This window comes from Rhodamnia argentea, chromosome 2 (assembly GCF_020921035.1).
Source record: "Rhodamnia argentea isolate NSW1041297 chromosome 2, ASM2092103v1, whole genome shotgun sequence".
Classification (NCBI taxonomy): domain Eukaryota; kingdom Viridiplantae; phylum Streptophyta; class Magnoliopsida; order Myrtales; family Myrtaceae; genus Rhodamnia; species Rhodamnia argentea.
Genome location: NC_063151.1, coordinates 31,082,110 through 31,101,705, shown reverse-complemented (window position 1 = coordinate 31,101,705; position 19,596 = coordinate 31,082,110). Strand labels below are relative to the sequence as shown.

Genomic DNA, 19,596 nt, shown 5'->3' with positions numbered 1-19,596 from the left:
AGGAGTTCTACCAAGTGATTTGCAGCAACCCGTAATTGCAATGCCAAGATCTTGTCATGATTATAGGTGCACAAAATTGACATCAATCTGAACCAGAGATTGAGATTTCTCAAACGAAAGGCTGATGAACACACGACTGTAAAGGTGCTGCTGAAATACAAGAGAGCCACCACTATAGCACCTTGTCTGAACCCATCAATGAGCATAGTCTTACAATCCCAAAAAAATTAGCCAAAAAAAAAAAAAAGGTTGCAAAGTTACAAATGCCAATCTCTTTACACACTTACATATGTATCCTGTTAAAAACCCTCTGTTTTGCTCGCTCAAAATGGGGTGAAGAATCTAGTGATGATGAACTCAAGCTTTGTGAGGAGGGCACTGATAACACTTGGTGAAGAGACCAAATGTGTCGATCTGGCGAATGAAGTTGAGCATGCTCGCCCACCCTCCAAACCCAAACCCCACCACCAACACCCATCCCACCACAAATATGTTCACAGAGAACAAACCAGCCCAACCTCCCAGGAATGATGGTGGTCTCTCCACAGCATTCTGTGACAACCCAACCGAAATCGAGACCAATTAGTCGCGAGGAATCGTTAACCAGGAATTAAACAAAGGAATCGAATTTGTAAACTTTGCAGGCCAAGTAACAGTAAACAACTTGGAAAGTGCCTGCAATATCAGTAATATACAAAAGGAATATGTCAATTTAAAGAGTCAAAGTTGAACCTCTCTGGCTGAGGGAGAGGCAAAAGTGACCATGTGAGCCATTGCAGGGATGATGTAGACGGTGAAGCTGACGAGGAGAGAACCGACAGTGGAGTTGATGGGACCGAAGAAAGGGAAGATGATGGCCAAGAACCAGATTGGGATCACCACTGGGAGTCTGGCTATGGCCCTCTTGAACAGGCTCTTTGTGCTGTGCACCCCTAAAAACTTCTCCCACACGAAGTAGAGCGGTGTGCATGCAAACCCAAATGTTATAAACTGCACAAAATCACCAGCAATAACACGTCCTAAATTAGGAAACTACCCTCATCTCCCCTTCATGTTTATTGAGGTAATTTACTAATATTCTGACTACTAATGGAGATTAGCAAGATCTAAGAGAAAGAAACAGAGATGGACCTGATGAATGAGCATGAGGATCACAGCAGTGTCTCTGAACCTGGTTTTTGGGAGGAGGGAGAGAGCATTAGCATGAGTGAGGAGCAAGTCCCCATAGGCCCAGTAGACAGCTGAGGCTGAGGGTAGAGTCAGGGTCAACACATAGAGTGTGGCCATCAAGTATATGAGCTTGAACTTCTGTGGCTTCCACATTGCATGCATGATCTCCCTGCATTTTGTCACGATACAGTTCATAAATCCGGACTAACGATCGAAACAAGCATCACCAATTGGTATTGATACTCATTCTATGGATAGCAGTGAGGCTTTCTCGATATCACTGTTCATCACATGATTCGCATCATGTCCAAATTCTTATTAATCTTGGTCCAGATGAGATGAATTCGCAAGTCTTGCAGTAGAGTCATTTCTCATCCATTAGATTTGAACCGTATAAGAACATTCGAATATGAGAAGTTATTGTCTAAACTCATTCGTTTAGATCAGACCTATCTCATATAGAAAAATAAAGGGATGCACATTGCTCATCGCATAAAAACGCATGTCCATGTTCTTGTCTTAGAGGACGTAAAACGGGGAAATTGTTACTTTATATCAACTGAGTACATAATTCAGTTTAGTGGGACACTTACACTGTCACAGCATGTCCACCAAAGGTGTACAGGATGTTGGTAGCTCCAGTGAAGTAAAGAACCATTGTGGTTGGACCTGAATGCTTCACTCCCTCAATCTTTCAATTTAAATAGCAGAAGAACCATTGGTAGTAGGTCAGTCATTAAACCATTATATGATGCTATAAGCGTACGAAGATCAAGCCAAAATCGAGCCTTTATTAGTACCCATTCACATATTCTAACTGATTCGAATATTGAAACAATTATAAATGCAAAAAATGAATAACATACCTGGCCATGGATAAGGGAAGCAATGGTGAGATACCATGCAGTGTAAGTAGTCATCATGAGGCCCAAGAACGACCATATTCTGTAGTTGTGGAAAGAAGGGATGAACACGGTTGTCGCGCAACATGCCCCAAATATATATGTCCATGTCCTTTTGTCTAGGTTGTCGTTTATGTAGTATATGTTACTGCAACAGGCCAATATCAACTTGTTTTGTTAAGAAACAAAATAAGGGTCAATCCCAAAATTCCTGGTTCTTCCAAATTGATGGGAGAGAGAGAGAGATGTAATGTAACTCAGCTTAAGTTTTACCTTGCACAAGCTATTAATTGGATTACAGATCCAAATAACAGGAATGTGCAGTTGAACAGGAGGCCTATGTTCCGCCAGTGCTTCCCTAGTAATCCATCAAGCACTTCAAACCACTGCAAGTTGATCATGCCAAGTAATTACTGATCGAATTACGTCTTAAAGAGTGAATTTTTCAACATCTTATGCATGAAAAACTTTGTGATGACAAAGATTTGGTTGATTGAAATTACCTGAATGACATGATTTCTGAAATCAACTTTCTCTCTCTCCTTCCTGGTTCGGTACTCAACATAAAGCACACTTATGAGGTAAGCAGTCCAACTCCCCATCAGACCATAGAACAGCTGAAACAGAATCCCAGACAACATTCCCAGTTGTGAGAATGAATAGGGCAGTGTCAACAGCACTTGAGCCACCTGCATTAGGCACAGTAAAAAGGTTTTAGAGGTCGAGTTAGACACTTATCCATGGCCAAGAGCAATTAGTGAGAGTTGTGTATGATATTGTGCCTGGTTAGAAGCACAGCTGAACCAGGCATCATAGACCGAGCCGCCGTGCCAGAACAGTTTCGACAGTTTGCTCTTCGTCGACTTGGAGTCGCCTTCTTCGTGCTCCATCTCGACGTAGTTCCCGGCAACGACCGTCTCGACCTTCTCGGAAGCCATAGTTTTTCTTTCTCAACGGCCTTATTTTGGTGAGAGGTATATGAAGGAAGCAGCGGAAGAGGGTGGTGTGCTTACATAAATAGATAGAGCTAGTAGTGCATGCCCTTCTTTTGCCCTTCCTGCTTGAATTCTGCTTCTCTTTTGCCTTTTATAAAAGAAATTAGGAGCAATAATTGATTAAACCCGAGTGGGGACATGGCTAATGTCACCGTTAGAGTGTCGTTGTGCGGTATTTTGTGTTTTTTAGTTAGCAGATGTTTTGATTGAGGATACAAGAACATGATTTTTCTTTTATTTATAAAAGAACATCTTTTATAAAACTTTTTAGATGAGTAATGCTTTTGGAATATAAAGACCAGGTTAAATTATGATTGAGATTTACGGTCCGGACAATAAGGATTAAATTGGACAAAAGAGCCTGTTGCTGCAAGAATCTTATTGGGATCGTGAAGAGAATGACCAAATGAAATAAAATAACTTTAGGGTTAAAGGGATTTTCTCCTATTCTAATGCATCGAAGGGATATCGAGCAAATTCTCCAATCCAAAGAACTGTAAAACAACAAGAGAAATGACATCATGGGACAAGTTTCAAAAGTAGAAGAAGAACATATCCCCGAAAACTAGAAAATTGAATTTAGTTCGGTTCATTTTAAAAATTCTAAACCGATTGAAACATTTTCAAATCGAACCGAACCGAAATGCCGGAATAGTTGTAATAATGTTTAGGATTCTTTCCTTATTTTCCGCCCATGTATTTGCATTTTCTTGACTAGTGCGTGTCTTGGGCTTATTGGGCCATTAGTGGGCCCAATCTAGCCATCACTGCACGAGCGGTGTGGCCCACCTTTGCATGAAAAATCGCTGGGGCGATTGTGCGTATGGATGCGTGGGGCGTGTCACGTAATGGGGTGAATGATTGGCGTAGGAGGTGGGCTTTTGGTGCTCATCATGATTAGCGCCACACGTGTGCCAACTCTCTTTCTAAACAGTTGTAATCAATTTCAATTTCAATTTCGCCCACCTTTTTTTTCCCTACTTTTAGAATTTTTTAGGTCACTAATTAGAACCCTTTCTTTCTTTAGAGTCATTGATTTTGCTTCTCTAATCATGACTTCATATGCATTCACCAATGTTTCATCTCATATATTTTAGCATATTATTTGGGAAAATGAATATGTATATATCGAGTGTTATTTCCTTTGCCGTGCAATTTATTCAAGTATGTTATTAAAACCACGAATTACGAGAGATTTTTAGACCCTTAAATGAACTCTCTTGAAAATATATATTTTTAAAAAATATACTTTCGAGGAAAATGATTTCCTACGTTTGATTGTTTTTCCCATCTTTTTTTTTTTTGAAATGCATATACGAGGAAAAAAAAAATCCCAAGCATAACCTCAGGTCACTGGACCGACGGTTAGGTCCTCGGCTATGCCCTAGGGGAGTCGTGTGCTGGGGTTTTGGGCACGTACACTGCTGCTGAGGACCCCGGCATTTCCACTCGGGAGCCGGGCATGAACCCAGAGGTTCGATCATAGTTAGAAAAAACGAACTTCCGTTTTTAAAAGAATCGAAGTTATTTGTCTGTATTTAAGTGAAGTTTCTCGGTTAACTATAAATTTTTTTCGTATTAACTCATTTTTTTAAGTGATCCAAAAATCGAAAAATGAAGAAGATGTTTTTCCGACAAGTAAATTTTTCACGAAACAAACGGATTTTAATAAGTACGTTATAGTCTACGCCGTTTCTTTCTTGATGAATACAATTTTCCAATCCCTGCTAAGACGATATTGAAATTCTGGCCACCGTCGGATAGTGAGGTTTATGGGCGCAAGCATCTATCTTCCTAGTCAAGATCGACGTACCGGAAGAAAATGAGAGGTTGCAACATTTAGGTGAAGATTCGGCAACTCACTGTGTGGTGGAAAAGCTTAAAACAGATGGTCCCTCTTTTGTGATTTAGAAAGACACCGGGTGTCACTGAACTTAGCCATCTGCAAAAACTTTGTAAAAGCCATGTGCACACATGCAGATAGGTTGACGTGACCCTACTCAATTTGTATGACTCTTATTCAACAATTAGGAGAAGCACCATACATCAATCACATTTGTGAAGAAGAAAAACTAGAAGAATGCTATGAATTTGGTGATCTAAGCTTTGATGAATATCCAATTAATCCATTCAAGCTTATGTTATATTATTCTTTTAAGAAGAGTAGTATTAATCAAATGGGATAATGAAGTCTTTTACCGCAAGTAATGTGAAGAGGTCGTTCCTATTTAATGTATAGGGATGTGGCTCAATCGGAAAGTTTCATTCTATCCAACTTTTTGACTAATCAAAAAGGAAAAATTGTGTAATTTGGTAATTGACAAATAGTCACGAGAGAATTTCTTAGTTTACCAGTAAATTTCTCTCCTATCCTTCAAAGAAATTAAAGGGCATCATCTTCTCTTGGGTCCAAGGAAGTTAAACTACCATAATGAGCATATTTCATGTCAAAACATTGCAAATGATGGGCGAATGAGATGGTTACAATCATTCAAATAGACACATCACTACCTCCACTTGATAGCCTGTGATACCTGACCAAGTTGGTAGGTCACCCCTCCCTCTCTCTCTCTCTCTCTCTCTCTCTCTCTCTCTCTCTCTCTCTCTCTCTCCATGAAAAATAGGTGCATAGGAACTATAGGTCAATCCCTTTGCAATAGAGCAACCTCATGGGACAATCAAATGCCCCACTTTGGACTTGGTGTACCTATGAAATTGGGTTTCACTAGTATAACAGTGTTTGGATGGCTGCGACAGTAGCGGTATGTTATGAGCTACAAATTCTTGAAGAAATGGACTCCACAATAGTTTCTAATTATTTTTTGTGATCAAGAATAGACTATTAATCCACAGCGAATTAAAGATGGTCACATAATAAGTTCTCCATGAATTATATGAGATCTTGCTCTCGAAACCTCTACATGATCATTGGGTGATTAAAATAACTTTGCCTGGGTTGATTTGACTATTGAGAAGGAATGGAAGATACAACTGAAGATGGAATTGGACAAGCAAGTTGATGTGGAAATGGAGATGTGGGTCTCAAGTCGGTTGGAAGTAGCCATGAGGGTCTAAGCAAAAGCTGCCAACTGAGAAACCCTAACTTTCTGTTCTCAAATCCATGATTTAATCTGGTTGGTGAAAGCCTGTTATAAGGCCCATCTACCCCATTCACGGTGTCATGGCACTTCAAAACTGCTATCAAGTGTCTCTATTTCACGATGAGGGCCAGACCATTTTCACTGTATTGGGACAGTTCAACGGAGAGAAATAGCTTTGTCCCAAAGAGAATTGGGTAAGGAGCAACCGTTCGGCTTCTCGCGTCATTCGGGTGCAACCAATCTCGTGTTTAGATCGTTCGCCAGTATTTTCGTTCGTGCCCAATATGATCAATGAATTTAGGAGAGCTTTTCAAGAGTTTGGGAGTGCCTGCTTACACAACTTCCCCATGAAAAAGATTAAGGCGTCAAATTGGATGGTCGTGTCGGGTTTGGATTGGGTCGAAAATGGTTTGACCCGAATTAACTTGTTTTGACCTATTTATAGGAATACAATTTTAGTGACCCATACTCAATCCATATTACCAAAGTACGTCTATACTCAATCCAATCTATAGAAACATGTACCCACCTATTTAGCCCACTTTAAGCTCTCCATGTACATATGTTACTTAGATAACAATTTCACATCACAAAATCAATTGTAAGTAAACAAAGTAAAAAATGTAGAAAAAAAAACCTATAAAATGAAATACTTATAAAGAACTAAAAAAGTACGTATGTTGCAATGACGCGTTCTATGAATACATGTTTTTTTTTTAATCAAAGTCAATTTCATCCTTTTTTTGTGGTCGCCAAATCCAATTTTTCATTAAAACATATAATAAATGAAATGTGCATAGTAACTTGTTAATTCAATATGTGAGAGAACACGACCTAGATTGTTACTAATTTTTCCCCAAATTAATCTAGTTATAGTAAAACACAATTTGGTATTCATATCCGTTACTTGTATTTTTTTTTTTTTTTACCATGTCAAGATCCTATCAATATGGTCTAACAAGATGAAGAGTTTCTTTATGTGAAAAATGGGCATGAGAGAAATCGCGGTTCTTGGCGGAGTGAAAGATGATAGGCATGGAGAGGAAGGGGTAGAACGGGGTGGTTGGAACTTGAGGAAGAGAGTGTTGAATCGATCGGCGAGGAGAGGAGAGAGATCAGGAGGGACGGCGAGGGGGAGTCGATGAGTCGTGATTGTTGGAATCGAAGAGGGAGAGAGAGCGAAGATACTAGCGAAGAACGAACATGAGCTAGACCTGTTTTCTTTTAACTTTGCTCTTTTAATTATATGTGCTGAAAGTAGGTTTCGTACGAGGCCCATTTGTTTTGGTCATTTGTTTTCAAAACTTACTATGATTCATGTCACAAGTTTGAGCCGATCCATCTTTCACTCATTTTAATAAATATGAATTAAAACATGACGAAAGAATAATGGTGGGGCGCCTGCAAAGCATGACTTCCTCGTAATTTCTATACCAACCCCAGCAGAGTGCAAAGCAAAAGTCAGAGAGATGAGAGTTAAAGGTAGAACAGACTAAAAAAGCATCCGTAGGTTCAAACATCATTAATCCTTCTACTTAGTAAATACGAATGACGATAAAGTTTTCATGAACACATTATTAAGATGGATTGAAAAAGCAATGGCCTGAACTGAAAACAAACTAGAGTTTGCCTATTTCAACTAATCCAAGTCATTTCTCACTGTAGAAACTATACATAATCAACCACTCATGGACGCCGTCGCTTCAGCGCAACGGAAATATGTCCGAACGAGAGGAGCAGCAAAAGCACATTCAATGTCGAAAATGCCATATTCGTTGCTCTCGGAAGATATAGACCCGGTCCATGAGATCGCACATTCATTGGTATGCTCTGGGTGCAGGCGATAATGTCTCTTTCCCGACACCTACGTAAGGATGACAAAGCTCGACGGGTTCCCCGCATCGACTATCGCTACCGGTGACAAGCGAGAGAGCGAAGCAAATCAATCTGCTTCGGCTGTTGTGGACAAAAACTGTGTGTGCCGAGTGTGGGAAGCTCTTTAAAGATTTCGTTTTGTCCAAGAGGAGGAGTTTCTCAATAATTGAATTTGTTAAGAATAATATCGTTTTTATGAATGACGATTGAAAAAAAGAGTTCATCCAAGTGTGAGAGTAGTTCTTATCCTACAAGTTCTTTTAACATAATCTTTCTGGGAGCAGGAGGAATGTACTGTTACATTAGAAAAACACATTTTCTTTCCTTACTGTTAATATTTTTAAAGGAGCTAAAAATGTCAGTAAAAGGAGTTATCGCTCACATAATTCTCATCACACATACCGCTACGGAAAGAATTTTGCTTACATAACCATCCCCAAATGTCAGACAAGGGGACGGTCAGATTATAGCCACAAATAAGATTTGTGGAAACCGGATCATCTTGCTGATCCAGTTTCAGCATTATGACTCTCCATTCTTTTTTTTTTCTTTTTTACATTTATGTGTTTTTATTGTAAACTAAAATTAGAAGACAAAATTATAACAAAGTGATAGTGTGGCATGGTATAATCTCAAACGTAGACCCACACATTATCATTGTGTGTTTTCATAAAACAATCATTAATTGGGAGATCGCGTGGCTATTTGATTTGCAACTTCTAAAATTGATTTGATTTACAATCAAGAAAGAATCGGGTGTTTTCAATCATTTATGGTACTTGTTATAATTTTGTCTTTTAATTTTAGCTTACAATAAAAACACATAAAAGTAAAAAAAGAAAAAAAGGAAAAAAAGAAATGGGGAGTCAAAATACAGAAACCGGATCAGCAAGTGATCCGATTTCCACAAATTTTCCTCAAGAACTCTAGGGTTTGTATGGTAACACTCTAGAAAAAGTGTTTCTGTTCCCAAAGTGTTCCTAGAACACTTTGGGAACAGAAACGCGTATGATAAAAAATTGTTCCAAAAGTGTTCCGAGAACACTTTTGAGAAACAAAAATACTTTTGGAGCAACAATGAGAAACAACAAAAACTTGTTTCGGGGTTTTGGAACACTTTTTAGAAATAATTTGAAGGCGAGCTTGTGCAAGCCACCATCGCTCACCATCGTCGGCGAGGAGTTGAAGCGATCGCCGCCGCCGGTCGCCGCCGCCGCCGCCCGTTGTAGATCCTTCCTTTTGGTGAAAAAAATGTTTTTTTTTTTACTTGTCAAACGCGTTTCGTTCCCCGAAAATCGTAGCCGAAAGCAGAAACACAAAAAAATGTTTATGTTCCAAATGTGTTCCCAGGAACAGAAACGTTATCATACAAACCCCTAGCTTCCCATTCCTTGATGCCTCCTCTCGCTTGTACTCGCGACATGCTTGCTTGGAGAATTCGGTGATGCAAGGGCGGTGTTGAGGGCTTTCAAGATTCAGGGGACGAATCCGGGGACACCATCGAGTTCTTCGAATCCATCGATGTCTAAATCGTAATAGAGAAGAAGAAGAAGAAGAAGACAAGAACTCGAATAAAGTGTGTTGGGATTTTGACGACCCGACGGAACGCGTACGGGCAGAATAAAACGTAATAAACGTAGCAAAAACAAACACATACACGTATCTTCAGAGGCGTCATTCGTGTGTTCAATCGAACATCATGACTCGTCAACTTTGGCTATAATATAATTCAATCCATCTGTCTTACCATGTCCCGATCAAACAAAGGCCATGGAATATTTGTCAAGTCACCAATTCAATCATATGCACAAATCTAATTGACATGCATTTATACGAGACATGAACATTTCATTTTCAATTACAATCCGGACCAAGGATTTTCAATGCATTGTCATGATTAGATCGCATAGGACATCAACTTTACATGTAACAAGGAGATAGATTCTACTGTTGCGCACATGTGTAACTTCATGTGTGAACGAACTACAACAATCAAGTACATAGACGGATCAATGAACCGGCAATATGCGCACTTGTGACCCATAGTCATCCAACACACAAGTCAACATTGTGCCTCGGGTCTAGGGATTATTTACACAAGACCAAAGCATCAATGATTAGACTTGACCGCGTTTGAAGCTTCCATGTTGCTAATCGTTCAATGTGTGTTCAGTGAACTTGTTCGATACAAGCACCTGCATTCTAACTCGGATATCACAATACCCAATGACTTGTGACTCATCATTTACTTAAATATCCAATACCTAATAGCAAAGCTCCGAATACATCGGTCTCAACAAGATCATTGATATCCAATCAAATGTCCATTGACTGGAAACTGTTTAAAGATTCAATCTAATAGTAAACCTGTCACACATATTCTTAACACCTTAAGAATAGGTTCAGTCACAATTGATCTTATAGAATCATTCATCTAAATAATTTGGACAGATGAATGAACAGGTCTTTGCCATTCATTTAATATGAAACTGAAAGTACAACTAAAATCCTTAATATGTAACCATTACATGCTTGCTTTAGGGCACACAACAATAATTGGATTGGGAAATCCATTGGCAAAAAAAAGGAGATTCACTAGCTCGCTATTTAGTCCGAATCGGTGAAATAATGGAATCTATAAAAATTATCCAACAGGCTCTAGAAGGAATTCTAAGGGGGGGCCATGAGAATTTAGAAACCCGAAGCTTTGCTAAAGAACGAAACCCATTTTTACCACAAGCTTTTAATAATGTGGTTGTGATTTGTCATTACGGCTACTATCTCCACTATAGCAAGAAAAAAGGAAGGAGAAAAGAGCGAATCCCCTAGTAAACACAGTGCTCTTGCAAACAAGATAAGGATCGACGACATACCAAACGTACCGACCTCGCTCTCGCGAACCTGGTAAAAGCGTTCCTCGATTGCCTCTGGAACGACCTTTTTCCATCGTCGGAGCAAGCAACAACGCGAGCGACGCATCTTCTTCTCTTTCGACTCCATGATTTTGAGAGCACAATCGCTGAGAAAATAAGAGATAATGCAATACACCAGTCATGTGCATGCGTGTTTTTCAACGTCCGTCTCTGGTCTATGTGCTGAATTTATCGAACAACAGCCGTAACAATGCTTACCGTACTCTATTCGGTAAAAAAAAAATTACTTTGATTTTCAACTTATTTCGTATCTTTTCGGTAGTCAATTAACGATACGACTTGCCAATTATTATTTACAGACTAAAATGCCACCGTATAACATCGCATGCGCACCGATGAGTATGCTATTTACTTGATTTCTCGTGGTCGGAGTCTCGCCCCCTTGCACAAGTTAGAGGCTTGAATTTTAATCGTTTCAACGAGACTTGTAAGATGTTTCATAGTAATCGGATTTGGAATAGATAAAAAAGAAAGAAAGAGAGAATCCATTTCCACAAGAGAAAGAAAGAACGAAAAAAGGGAAGGTAAGAACCTTGGAATAAATCTAGAGCAAGTGCATTAGGAAAAGAATCTCCCTAGTCTTTGCTCGAAAGCTTCGATTCTCCTGTAAAAAACAATTCGAAAAGAAGCTGCACTCGATCTGTTTCCGCCCTCCCTCCGCACGTATTCTTCGTCTTCTTCCCCCTTCTCTTTTCTCATATATCTTCTGATGCGATTCATTTGCATTACCTTCTGTTCGATTCCGATTTCTGACCCCGCGAGAAAATATAGAGAGAGAGCGCGAAATGGCCCTGCCTCTCAATGTGATTTCCCCAGTTCTTTTGATTCTAGGCATACTTTCGACAGGTACATACATTTGGATTTCGGGCATAATTTTCGGTTTTCGAAATGGGTCCGCGACATTCTCCCGACGCTCGATCTCGAATTGAGCCGCGGCAAAATTATCGAGTTATGAGTACAATAGTAGAGAAGGAAATAATCGATCTATCTTTCTATGTGCCTAAGTTTTCGCTAGTCATTGTCATTCGATTAATTCTATGTGGCAACTCAATGGCAGGACCCGGGTTTTCCGACTCGGCGAGAATCTTCACTATTATCAACAATTGCAAAGAGACGATATGGCCTGGAATCACCCCGGGCGAAAACTTCAATGGCGGCGGCTTCGACCTGAAATCCGGCCAGTCCATTGTCTTCACGGCCCCTGTCGGGTGGTCGGGGCGGATCTGGGGCAGGACGGGCTGTGTGTTCGACAAGGACGGCAATGGCACATGCCAGACGGGGGCTTGCCGCTCCGCGCTCAAGTGCAAGGCCTCCGGGGACCCCCCCGCGACTCTGGCCGAGTTCACCCTCACGGCCACCGATTTCTACGACGTCAGCCTCGTGGATGGGTTCAACTTGCCCGTGGCCGTGACCCCGCTCAACGGCCAGGGGAACTGCAGCGTTGCCGGGTGTGACCAGGACCTTCGGCCCTCCTGCCCGAAGGAGCTGTCGGTCAAGGTCAAGGGCAAGACGGTGGGGTGCCGGAGCGCCTGCGACGTGTTCAACACGGACGAGTATTGCTGCAAAGGGCTCTACGGCAATCCCGTGACATGTCAGCCCACGTATTACTCCAAACTGTTCAAGCAAGCGTGCCCGACCGCTTATAGCTACGCTTACGACGATCCCTCCAGCATCTTCACTTGCGTCGGGACCGACTACGTGATCACCTTCTGCTCAGCCAGGTTGGTGAGTTCGACCCAAGTCATCATTAATCACCCGTTTTCCGAACCGACGGCTCGGACCAGACCCATTTCATAATCCATTTCGCTGGCAGAACCGACCTTAATTGCCTCACGAATGGATCGAAAATGTAATTCGTACGAATAATTTGGAGTTGATTTGATGCCATCGTCGTGTTTTCAGGAATCAAACGGTGTGCACGTACCACGACAACAGGCTCGTGTGCAGCGGATCCAACAACGAGGACTTCGGATCACAGACAGGAAGATTCGGAATCTTGTTGCTCGCGTTGGTGTCGCTACTTAACTTGTTGATCATGTCTTAACTCTCGAGAGAAAAGGATCGCAAAAGAAGAGAGAAAAAATTCTCTTCTTTATAAGCAGTATTCTTTCTGATTCTTTTCTTCCTCGTGTGGATTTCCATCGTCGGCGCAATTCTCTGACAGCTTTCGTCATTGGGTTGACATCAAAGGCGGTCAAAAGTTTTTCGACCAGTTATGTATTTGTCAGATTTGTCTGTAAATATGAATTTGGTGCATGATCAAACATTTTTTTTTTCCCTCGACCATTGAGTTATTTTTTTTTTTACCCTTTTGCCCCTACGCTGAAAATTAATTGCAACTTATGATAAATGCTCGGGAGGGCCATAAGCCAGAAAGGGAGATCGTGGGCTTGGCCCAACTTATTCTGTATTATCTTGAGTGGCCCAACCCCTCCTAATGTAAGAAAAAGACATCGTCATATGAAATTCTTTTGGTAAATATTCCCAAAAAAATACTATAAAAAAAAATTAACATGACATTTATGTTCTATCTTTTTCCGAAAGAAAATTGGGAGAGAACAGAAAGGATAGAGGAACTATAAGAAAATAATCGTTCGTGTCTAAAATTATTACAAGAACCCTCACTTTGACGAGAGCGAGTTTGTCTTCTAAGGCAACGAAAAATCACCACGAATTTCTTTTTCGATTAAAAGTAGATGGATTCATATCACTTTTTCTTTTGGCGTGCGAGTGAATCGAGATATCTTATCATGAACGGCATCAGATGAATTTTATTAATCGTCCAAATATAGCATGAACAAAAGTTCTCCGATGAACCCCATTTTTCTTTTAATCTTTTGGTAACGATGAATATATCATATGTTGTTAGATTTTGGGCGTCTTTTGTACAAATGTTCCTTACAAATTAGTTAAGAAATAAATCATTACGAAAAAATTTGACCCCCCAAAAAAAATGAAAGTATTGAGGAAGTAATAATCTTTGACAGCGTTAAATATTCAACAAAAGTAATTTATGCAAGAAATTCCAAACAAAAGACCTCAATTTCTCTCCCTCACGCAATATAGACCCGGAAAATAGTGCCAAAAATCAGTGGAAAGGAACCGCAAACAGACGCAGAGATGGCCGGTACTGCAGCTGCCGCCGGAGGTGGCGGAGGAGGGAAGGTCTCCTTCAAGGTCACTCTCACCTCCGATCCTAAACTCCCCTTCAAAGTGTGCGTTCTCCATCTTGATCTCTCTCTCTCTCTTTCTCTCTCTCTTTCGCGGCCTTTTGGTTCACAGGTTTTTTTTTTTTTTTAAATGATCTCGATTTTCATCTCGTTTTCGTTCGAACGCATGATGCATGATCGATCAGGTTCAGCGTCCCGGAGGCAGCTCCGTTCACCGCTGTTCTCAAATTCGCCGCCGAAGAGTTCAAAGTGCCTCCTCAAACCAGCGCCATCATCACCAACGGTACCTTAGTTTTTGTGCGAAATTGTCTCAATTTAGGGTTTCATTTTCCGTTTTAAAATTTCGCATTCGGTATTGCTTGATGTTTGATTTTAACTTTGCAAGTCGTGTGCTTGGCTAATTGAGGGGATTGGAGGTGGCCTCCACTTGATTTGAGATTACGGGTTGGTCTGTTCCATCAGAACTGGCGTTTCCTCTCTCTTTGAAGAACCCTTTATTTTGGCCCAGCACATTATTTTAGAGCTTCTCAGGTTCATCTTCTAGTGGACAATTGTCCAGACCACGCTCTTCTCAACTAGTTAGGTTAACAAGTAATGCATGCTGCAACAAGGATAGCACCTGATTGTTGTGTATTTGCAAGAAATTCATACATGCATATTTGCTGCTTGAGTGAAAGCCGTGGGCTTGGTGCTTGAGCTGTCTCGATGGGGCCTTTGTGCTTTATTTGGGCATTGCTATCAGTCACATGATTCAAGATGGTTTTATTAAGCAGACTTTTTTTTTTTTTTATGATACACCTCAAGCATTATAAAGTCTTTTCCGTTAATAGCTGAAAAATTTCTGCTTCTATGGCTCCTCCAGCTTCTTAAAGATCTTCATTTTAGTCTTGTGAATATCATATTCGAAGTTCTTCAGAAGAGAAGATTCGTCTGAGTATGTATCAGAAGATCTATCAAGAACAATTGAAAGTTCGATGCTCAAAGGATCCTTATGTTCTCTAGAAAAGAATCTTAGCAAAGCCATAGACAAATTGATAAAGCTGCTGCTGCATAAGTTTCTGCTTTGAGGAACAAAGATAATAAGGGTTAGGAATTTTGGAGTAATATATGATGTGCGATGAGGCATCAATTCTTGCAATTAGGATTAAGTATGCTTAAGAGGTCCTAAAATAAACATTAATTATGTATACGTAAAGAAACTTTTCTTCAAGATCTTAGCTTAAGGAAAATTAAAAGAACCAGAACAAAGAAAGAAGTTCCCCATGTTTGTCCTATAGCATTTTCTTAGTTGCTGTTTCAAATAATTTGGCATGTTAGAAGTCCATGTGATGGATACAACAATCAGGAACAGGAATAAAGACAGAGTGGGAAAATGTGCTAATTGATTGTATTTAAGGAGTAACAGCACCTCATGGGATTCTAGGGTTCAGCTCACTGCAATTGAGACAGTAATAGAGACAGTACTAGCTCATGTAACTTTTCCATTCAGAATCGCCATTACTCGCTGCCTGTGAGCAAATATAATATGAACCGCTATATGTCATGTCTTTGATATGTATATCGACATGTTTTAACAGTTAGAAGAAGAGATGAAATCTGAAGCTTTAATGCATGTCATAATTTCCTACCGAAAGTATGGAAATCCATGTAATCTATTGGTAGCCTGGTAGAGTACCAAAAATCCTTGTTATGATAGTGATAATTGGAAAGAATCTCCCTTCTGGCTACACCCACTTGGGATCTCCTGAGTTTTTCTTAGTTGTATTTAAATGTTAAATCTTTTTTTAACCAAATAGTGTAGTTTAGCCATATCAAGAATGAGATGTTCCAAAATCAACGTATGCATTCTTTCTGCTTGTAGTCCTTTGAGCGCCTGGGTGGAATAAATGAGAAGTTTGTCCTGTTATACCGGTGAATATTGATGTATTTTCAACTAGCAGATCAGCGAATAAATTTTATGTGCTTGAACAAAGAGGAGCCGTAATGATGATGATGAAGGTATAGTGAGATGGCAAGGAAGGGGCTTATGTCCTATTTGAGGGAGGAATTTGAACGTAATTTTAGAAGGTATTAGGTTTTAAAATGGTTAGCTTAGATTCAACCTTACAAGTGACATCAAGGAGGCACAAGTAAACTTGTGTCTGACTGGAGTGGCACAAGATGTGAAGGGGTTACAAGAACTTATATTAGATATTGGTATGAAACAAGAGAAGATAGTCAATTTTAAGTTGAGGGAGGAAAAGATTGGCGATAAAGCTCTGGTTCCATTATAGTTTTTCAACTGAAATTCAGCCTGGGGGGAAGCTAATTCTATCTTGAGTTACGGCCGAGTATATGATGAGGGATTTCCGCTACTTCTAAAGTAGGTGTTGTATACAATATGTTGGAGATCCATTACTCTTGATAGGTGCTCTCTATCTTTGTCTAAGTTAAAGATGCTTGCAAGCAGGTTTAATTGATTCAGGGAAACAAGATTTTTGTGATTTTCCAACTTATGTGACCAAATAAGTTAAAAAGAAGGTGATATGTGGTGGTATTGTTGATTCTTAATGTTGACAAAAGACGGGAATATGTCCTGTTGTCTATCTAAAAATCATGCTGTCATATTCATTATCACATGAGGTTTTACTGTCATGCTTGTATGTAGGTTAGATTGAGAGGAAAGAAAACTTAACAGATGGGATTTAGCCTTAGGCTGAGATTTTTCATGCTAACGAGGCACGATGAGGCATATCTTTTTATTTCGTGTTCGCGAGGCTCTCTCTAGTTTACAGCGTAATTTTGTGGAGCATTTGCATCTAGGGCATGAACTTTTTCCTGCTTTTTGTGGGGTGCATCTGGTCCTAGGAAATTGAGAGCAAAGGCCTTGGATGAGACAATCCAATTTTTGCAATAAGAACCCTTTCTTGGAGGACAGTTTCCTAAAAAATTGCTGATTGGATGCTCGTTGTCACTAGAAATCTTATCTTACTCGGAAGTTTTTCCCCCGATCATTTATGTTTTGGCATTTATCTTGTATACTTAGCAATTAGCATACACACGAGTTCTGCAGCTTATGTGCACATGATATATGAAAGTATGCTATTTTTGGTTATGGTTTAACTTGGCTGGGAGGGTCAAATTCTGGAGATAAAATTTTGAGGGAGTGGTAGTACCACTCTCTTGAATACCTTGGCCTGGTCTCTACAATATATTGCTAACTCTCACACTGGAACCGACAATCAGACAGAGTGCTGCCCATTGGGTGGCCCACATCCGTAGGTTTTGTATTCGGGTGAAGTATTTGACTTAATATAGAGTTTCATTGGTGCTCGTACTATTAGAAAGACGTAGATGTGGACAGTTTTGGTTCACTGTTGGCCAGTACATCAAGCTTCAGCGCTAGATATTTTGAGCTTCCAATTTATTATTCTGTACTTGATCAGCTCATTCTTACTTTTACAGATGGAGTTGGTATTAATCCTCAGCAAAGTGCCGGTATGTCATAGCCTTTTTCCATCTTGTTGTGTTTTTGTTTCTCAGTTTCCACGATTTAAAATACATAAGACGGTTGTATGACCTCTATCCTGCTTCTTATTGGACCTATACAAGTAATTTCCTTCCCAGTCTCCGCGAATCTTTTACTAATTTTCAGCATTTTCATTAACTAGTCTAGATTCTTGTTTGCTTATAGAAACAACTTTTAAAAACTGCAGGTAATGTCTTCCTGAAACACGGTTCCGAGCTGCGTCTGATCCCTCGTGATAGGGTTGGAGCATGCCGATCGCCACCGGTGTGAACATGTTTCTAGTTAATCTTACCTGTAACTTTGACGTGCTATCTGTCCTTGGATATTTCTTCCTACTAAAACTCTCCATGATGGATCTACTACTGTTAGCATCAAACGAGTGGAAGTTTTTATGTGGATCACAGAGGAGACACAATAAAGGTGGAAGGGTGGAGAGAGATGGGTTGCTGTCCTTTTTTCATTGGCAGAATTGATAGTCGACTGTTGGTACCGATGATTTAATGTTGCTGGGAGCGGCGACCCCAATTTGCATTTGTTGTTTTGCTAGTGAATTTGTGAGGTTGGTGGGGTTAGATATTGATATTACGAGAGGTGGAGGTCCGCGTTTCTGCTCACCATATCTATCGGTCGGTTCAGTAAAAAAGTTGTTCTAAGTGGTAAGAGTAGACGAGCGTTGAGCTGAACGTGAATCAGATTATGCAGAATTGGGAGTGGGTTTCTGAAAGCTGACTCGTCAGTCAATTTGAGTCCTGGCCCACGGCATTCACTTCCTTTGTCCCCCGAACCACCCTTTTTTTGGCTTGTTGGCTCGTTGAAGAAGAGGCGACGGTTCACTCAAAACACTTTTAAAGTTTTCTAATTTTGGGAGGACCAGGTGCGGTGGAAAGCGATTTGTAAACTGAGAAAAGAGCCAGTCATTGCTGTAAGGAAGTGGAGAAAGAGAACGAAAAATCTTGGAAAGAGACGGGGATTTTACCCGTGGAAGTACAATAAATATTGAATGATGCATGTCGAATGAGTTAAAAACTATGACGAACATGGTTTTCTAACTGCGCTAAGTAATTGGAATGAGGTGCACCCATCGGTGTCTGTTGCCTAGTATAAGCCGATGTCGCGCATGTAACTTTTTCTTCGTATCTGGTGTTATTAACTAACAAGATGAGTACGAATGATCTGTTGCTTTCCGAAAGAAGGCCGGATGTCGGCTATTTCTCGTATAGCAGGGACGTGTGTCATTGTGCCTTACACGAGGAATAGGGAAGCCGCGGCCCCATGATGCATCGTGGCTGGATGCGTTCTCCCTTGGCTTATTTGTACGAGCGAGTGTGAGTAAGATGACTGAAATTACCAGGAGATTTGTCGTCAAATGCCCTCTAAGATCAAGTGGGAGTCAGAATTTGCCAAAGATCAGAAGCTCGACTTCTTCACATGGATCTTTGACAGTTTCACAGGAGTTAGCTGGCAAGAAGACAGGACATTCTGAGCTATTAAAGAGAGAGGGGACAGAGCACGAAGCTAACCGCATTCCGAACTTTTTCTTTTCGATTTGACAGCGAGCCAAATGTTCTTGGCCTTGCATTGCCAAAGGGTACTCGGCACACCAAAAGTTTCATTAAAGAAGTTAAAAAATCCATCTTCGAGAAAAGAGTGGGACGCACGTTTTAGAAATCGGTGCGCCTCCCAAAATTGACGGGGAGAAAGGCGTGGCAGAAGATTTATTTAAATTCAGAACGACGCCAATCCCTCCCCAAAAGGGAAGCCGCAGGACATTCTATAGAGGCGTTAGTTAGCACAGAAAAAGCGAAAGGGGGAGTCAAACTAGAGAATGATATCCAGCTGGTTAATATTATTTGTGCGGAGATCCGAAGCAAGATGAAGGAGAAGCGCATCTCCCGGCAAAACTCGTTGGCTTTCCCCCCGCAAGACCCGCTCCCCTCCTCGA

The 19,596-nt window shown here is 40.5% G+C and overlaps 3 protein-coding genes and 1 long non-coding RNA gene across 5 annotated transcripts in view; 3 read left to right on the top strand and 1 right to left on the bottom strand.

Annotated features, from left to right (window-relative positions):
- Positions 1 to 9,507, top strand: part of LOC125313837 — a 28,573-nt gene extending 19,066 nt beyond the window's left edge. Inside the window, exon 3 of the long non-coding RNA XR_007197509.1 lies at positions 9,495 to 9,507. This is a non-coding gene — a long non-coding RNA (uncharacterized LOC125313837). The remainder of the gene's footprint in view (positions 1 to 9,494) is intronic.
- On the bottom strand, positions 77 to 3,142 carry LOC115734112 (auxin transporter-like protein 3). The gene is made up of 8 exons (XM_030664702.2): positions 2,855 to 3,142; positions 2,576 to 2,761; positions 2,346 to 2,458; positions 2,037 to 2,220; positions 1,764 to 1,861; positions 1,132 to 1,339; positions 733 to 990; positions 77 to 552 (listed from the first exon to the last, which is right to left on the bottom strand). The coding sequence occupies exons 1-8, from the start codon at positions 3,008 to 3,010 to the stop codon at positions 358 to 360; spliced, it is 1,398 nt and encodes a 465-aa protein (XP_030520562.1). The 5' UTR covers positions 3,011 to 3,142; the 3' UTR covers positions 77 to 357.
- Positions 9,508 to 11,674: 2,167 nt separating the features above from the next.
- On the top strand, positions 11,675 to 13,280 carry LOC115734122 (pathogenesis-related thaumatin-like protein 3.5). 2 transcript variants are annotated; one of them, XM_030664730.2, is made up of 3 exons: positions 11,675 to 11,822; positions 12,034 to 12,701; positions 12,879 to 13,280. In XM_030664730.2, the coding sequence occupies exons 1-3, from the start codon at positions 11,762 to 11,764 to the stop codon at positions 12,999 to 13,001; spliced, it is 852 nt and encodes a 283-aa protein (XP_030520590.1). In that variant the 5' UTR covers positions 11,675 to 11,761; the 3' UTR covers positions 13,002 to 13,280. The 2 variants fall into 2 exon arrangements, with proteins under 2 accessions (XP_030520590.1, XP_030520573.1); XM_030664713.2 differs by having other exon boundaries at positions 11,682 to 11,822; positions 12,034 to 12,697; positions 12,879 to 13,249.
- A 735-nt stretch (positions 13,281 to 14,015) lies between these two features.
- On the top strand, positions 14,016 to 18,117 carry LOC115734139 (ubiquitin-fold modifier 1). Its single transcript, XM_030664742.2, has 4 exons — positions 14,016 to 14,191; positions 14,332 to 14,429; positions 17,591 to 17,623; positions 17,842 to 18,117. Exons 1-4 carry the CDS (start codon positions 14,097 to 14,099, stop codon positions 17,922 to 17,924), a joined length of 309 nt encoding a protein of 102 aa, XP_030520602.1. The 5' UTR covers positions 14,016 to 14,096; the 3' UTR covers positions 17,925 to 18,117.
- The last annotated feature ends 1,479 nt before the right edge of the window (positions 18,118 to 19,596 follow it).

Excerpts from the sequence above, each read along its gene's own strand:
- LOC115734112 (XM_030664702.2), bottom strand. The coding sequence starts at position 3,010 with ATGGCTTCCGAGAAGGTCGAGACGGTCGTTGCCGGGAACTACGTCGAG. Across the intron at positions 2,762-2,854 it reads TCAGCTGTGCTTCTAACCAG|GTGGCTCAAGTGCTGTTGAC; the intron begins GCACAATATCAT and ends TGCCTAATGCAG. Across the intron at positions 991-1,131 it reads TCCTCATGCTCATTCATCAG|TTTATAACATTTGGGTTTGC; the intron begins GTCCATCTCTGT and ends GATTTTGTGCAG.
- LOC115734122 (XM_030664713.2), top strand. The coding sequence starts at position 11,762 with ATGGCCCTGCCTCTCAATGTGATTTCCCCAGTTCTTTTGATTCTAGGC. Across the intron at positions 11,823-12,033 it reads TCTAGGCATACTTTCGACAG|GACCCGGGTTTTCCGACTCG; the intron begins GTACATACATTT and ends ACTCAATGGCAG. Across the intron at positions 12,698-12,878 it reads ATCACCTTCTGCTCAGCCAG|GAATCAAACGGTGTGCACGT; the intron begins GTTGGTGAGTTC and ends TCGTGTTTTCAG.
- LOC115734139 (XM_030664742.2), top strand. The coding sequence starts at position 14,097 with ATGGCCGGTACTGCAGCTGCCGCCGGAGGTGGCGGAGGAGGGAAGGTC. Across the intron at positions 14,192-14,331 it reads CCTAAACTCCCCTTCAAAGT|GTTCAGCGTCCCGGAGGCAG; the intron begins GTGCGTTCTCCA and ends ATGATCGATCAG. Across the intron at positions 17,624-17,841 it reads TAATCCTCAGCAAAGTGCCG|GTAATGTCTTCCTGAAACAC; the intron begins GTATGTCATAGC and ends TAAAAACTGCAG.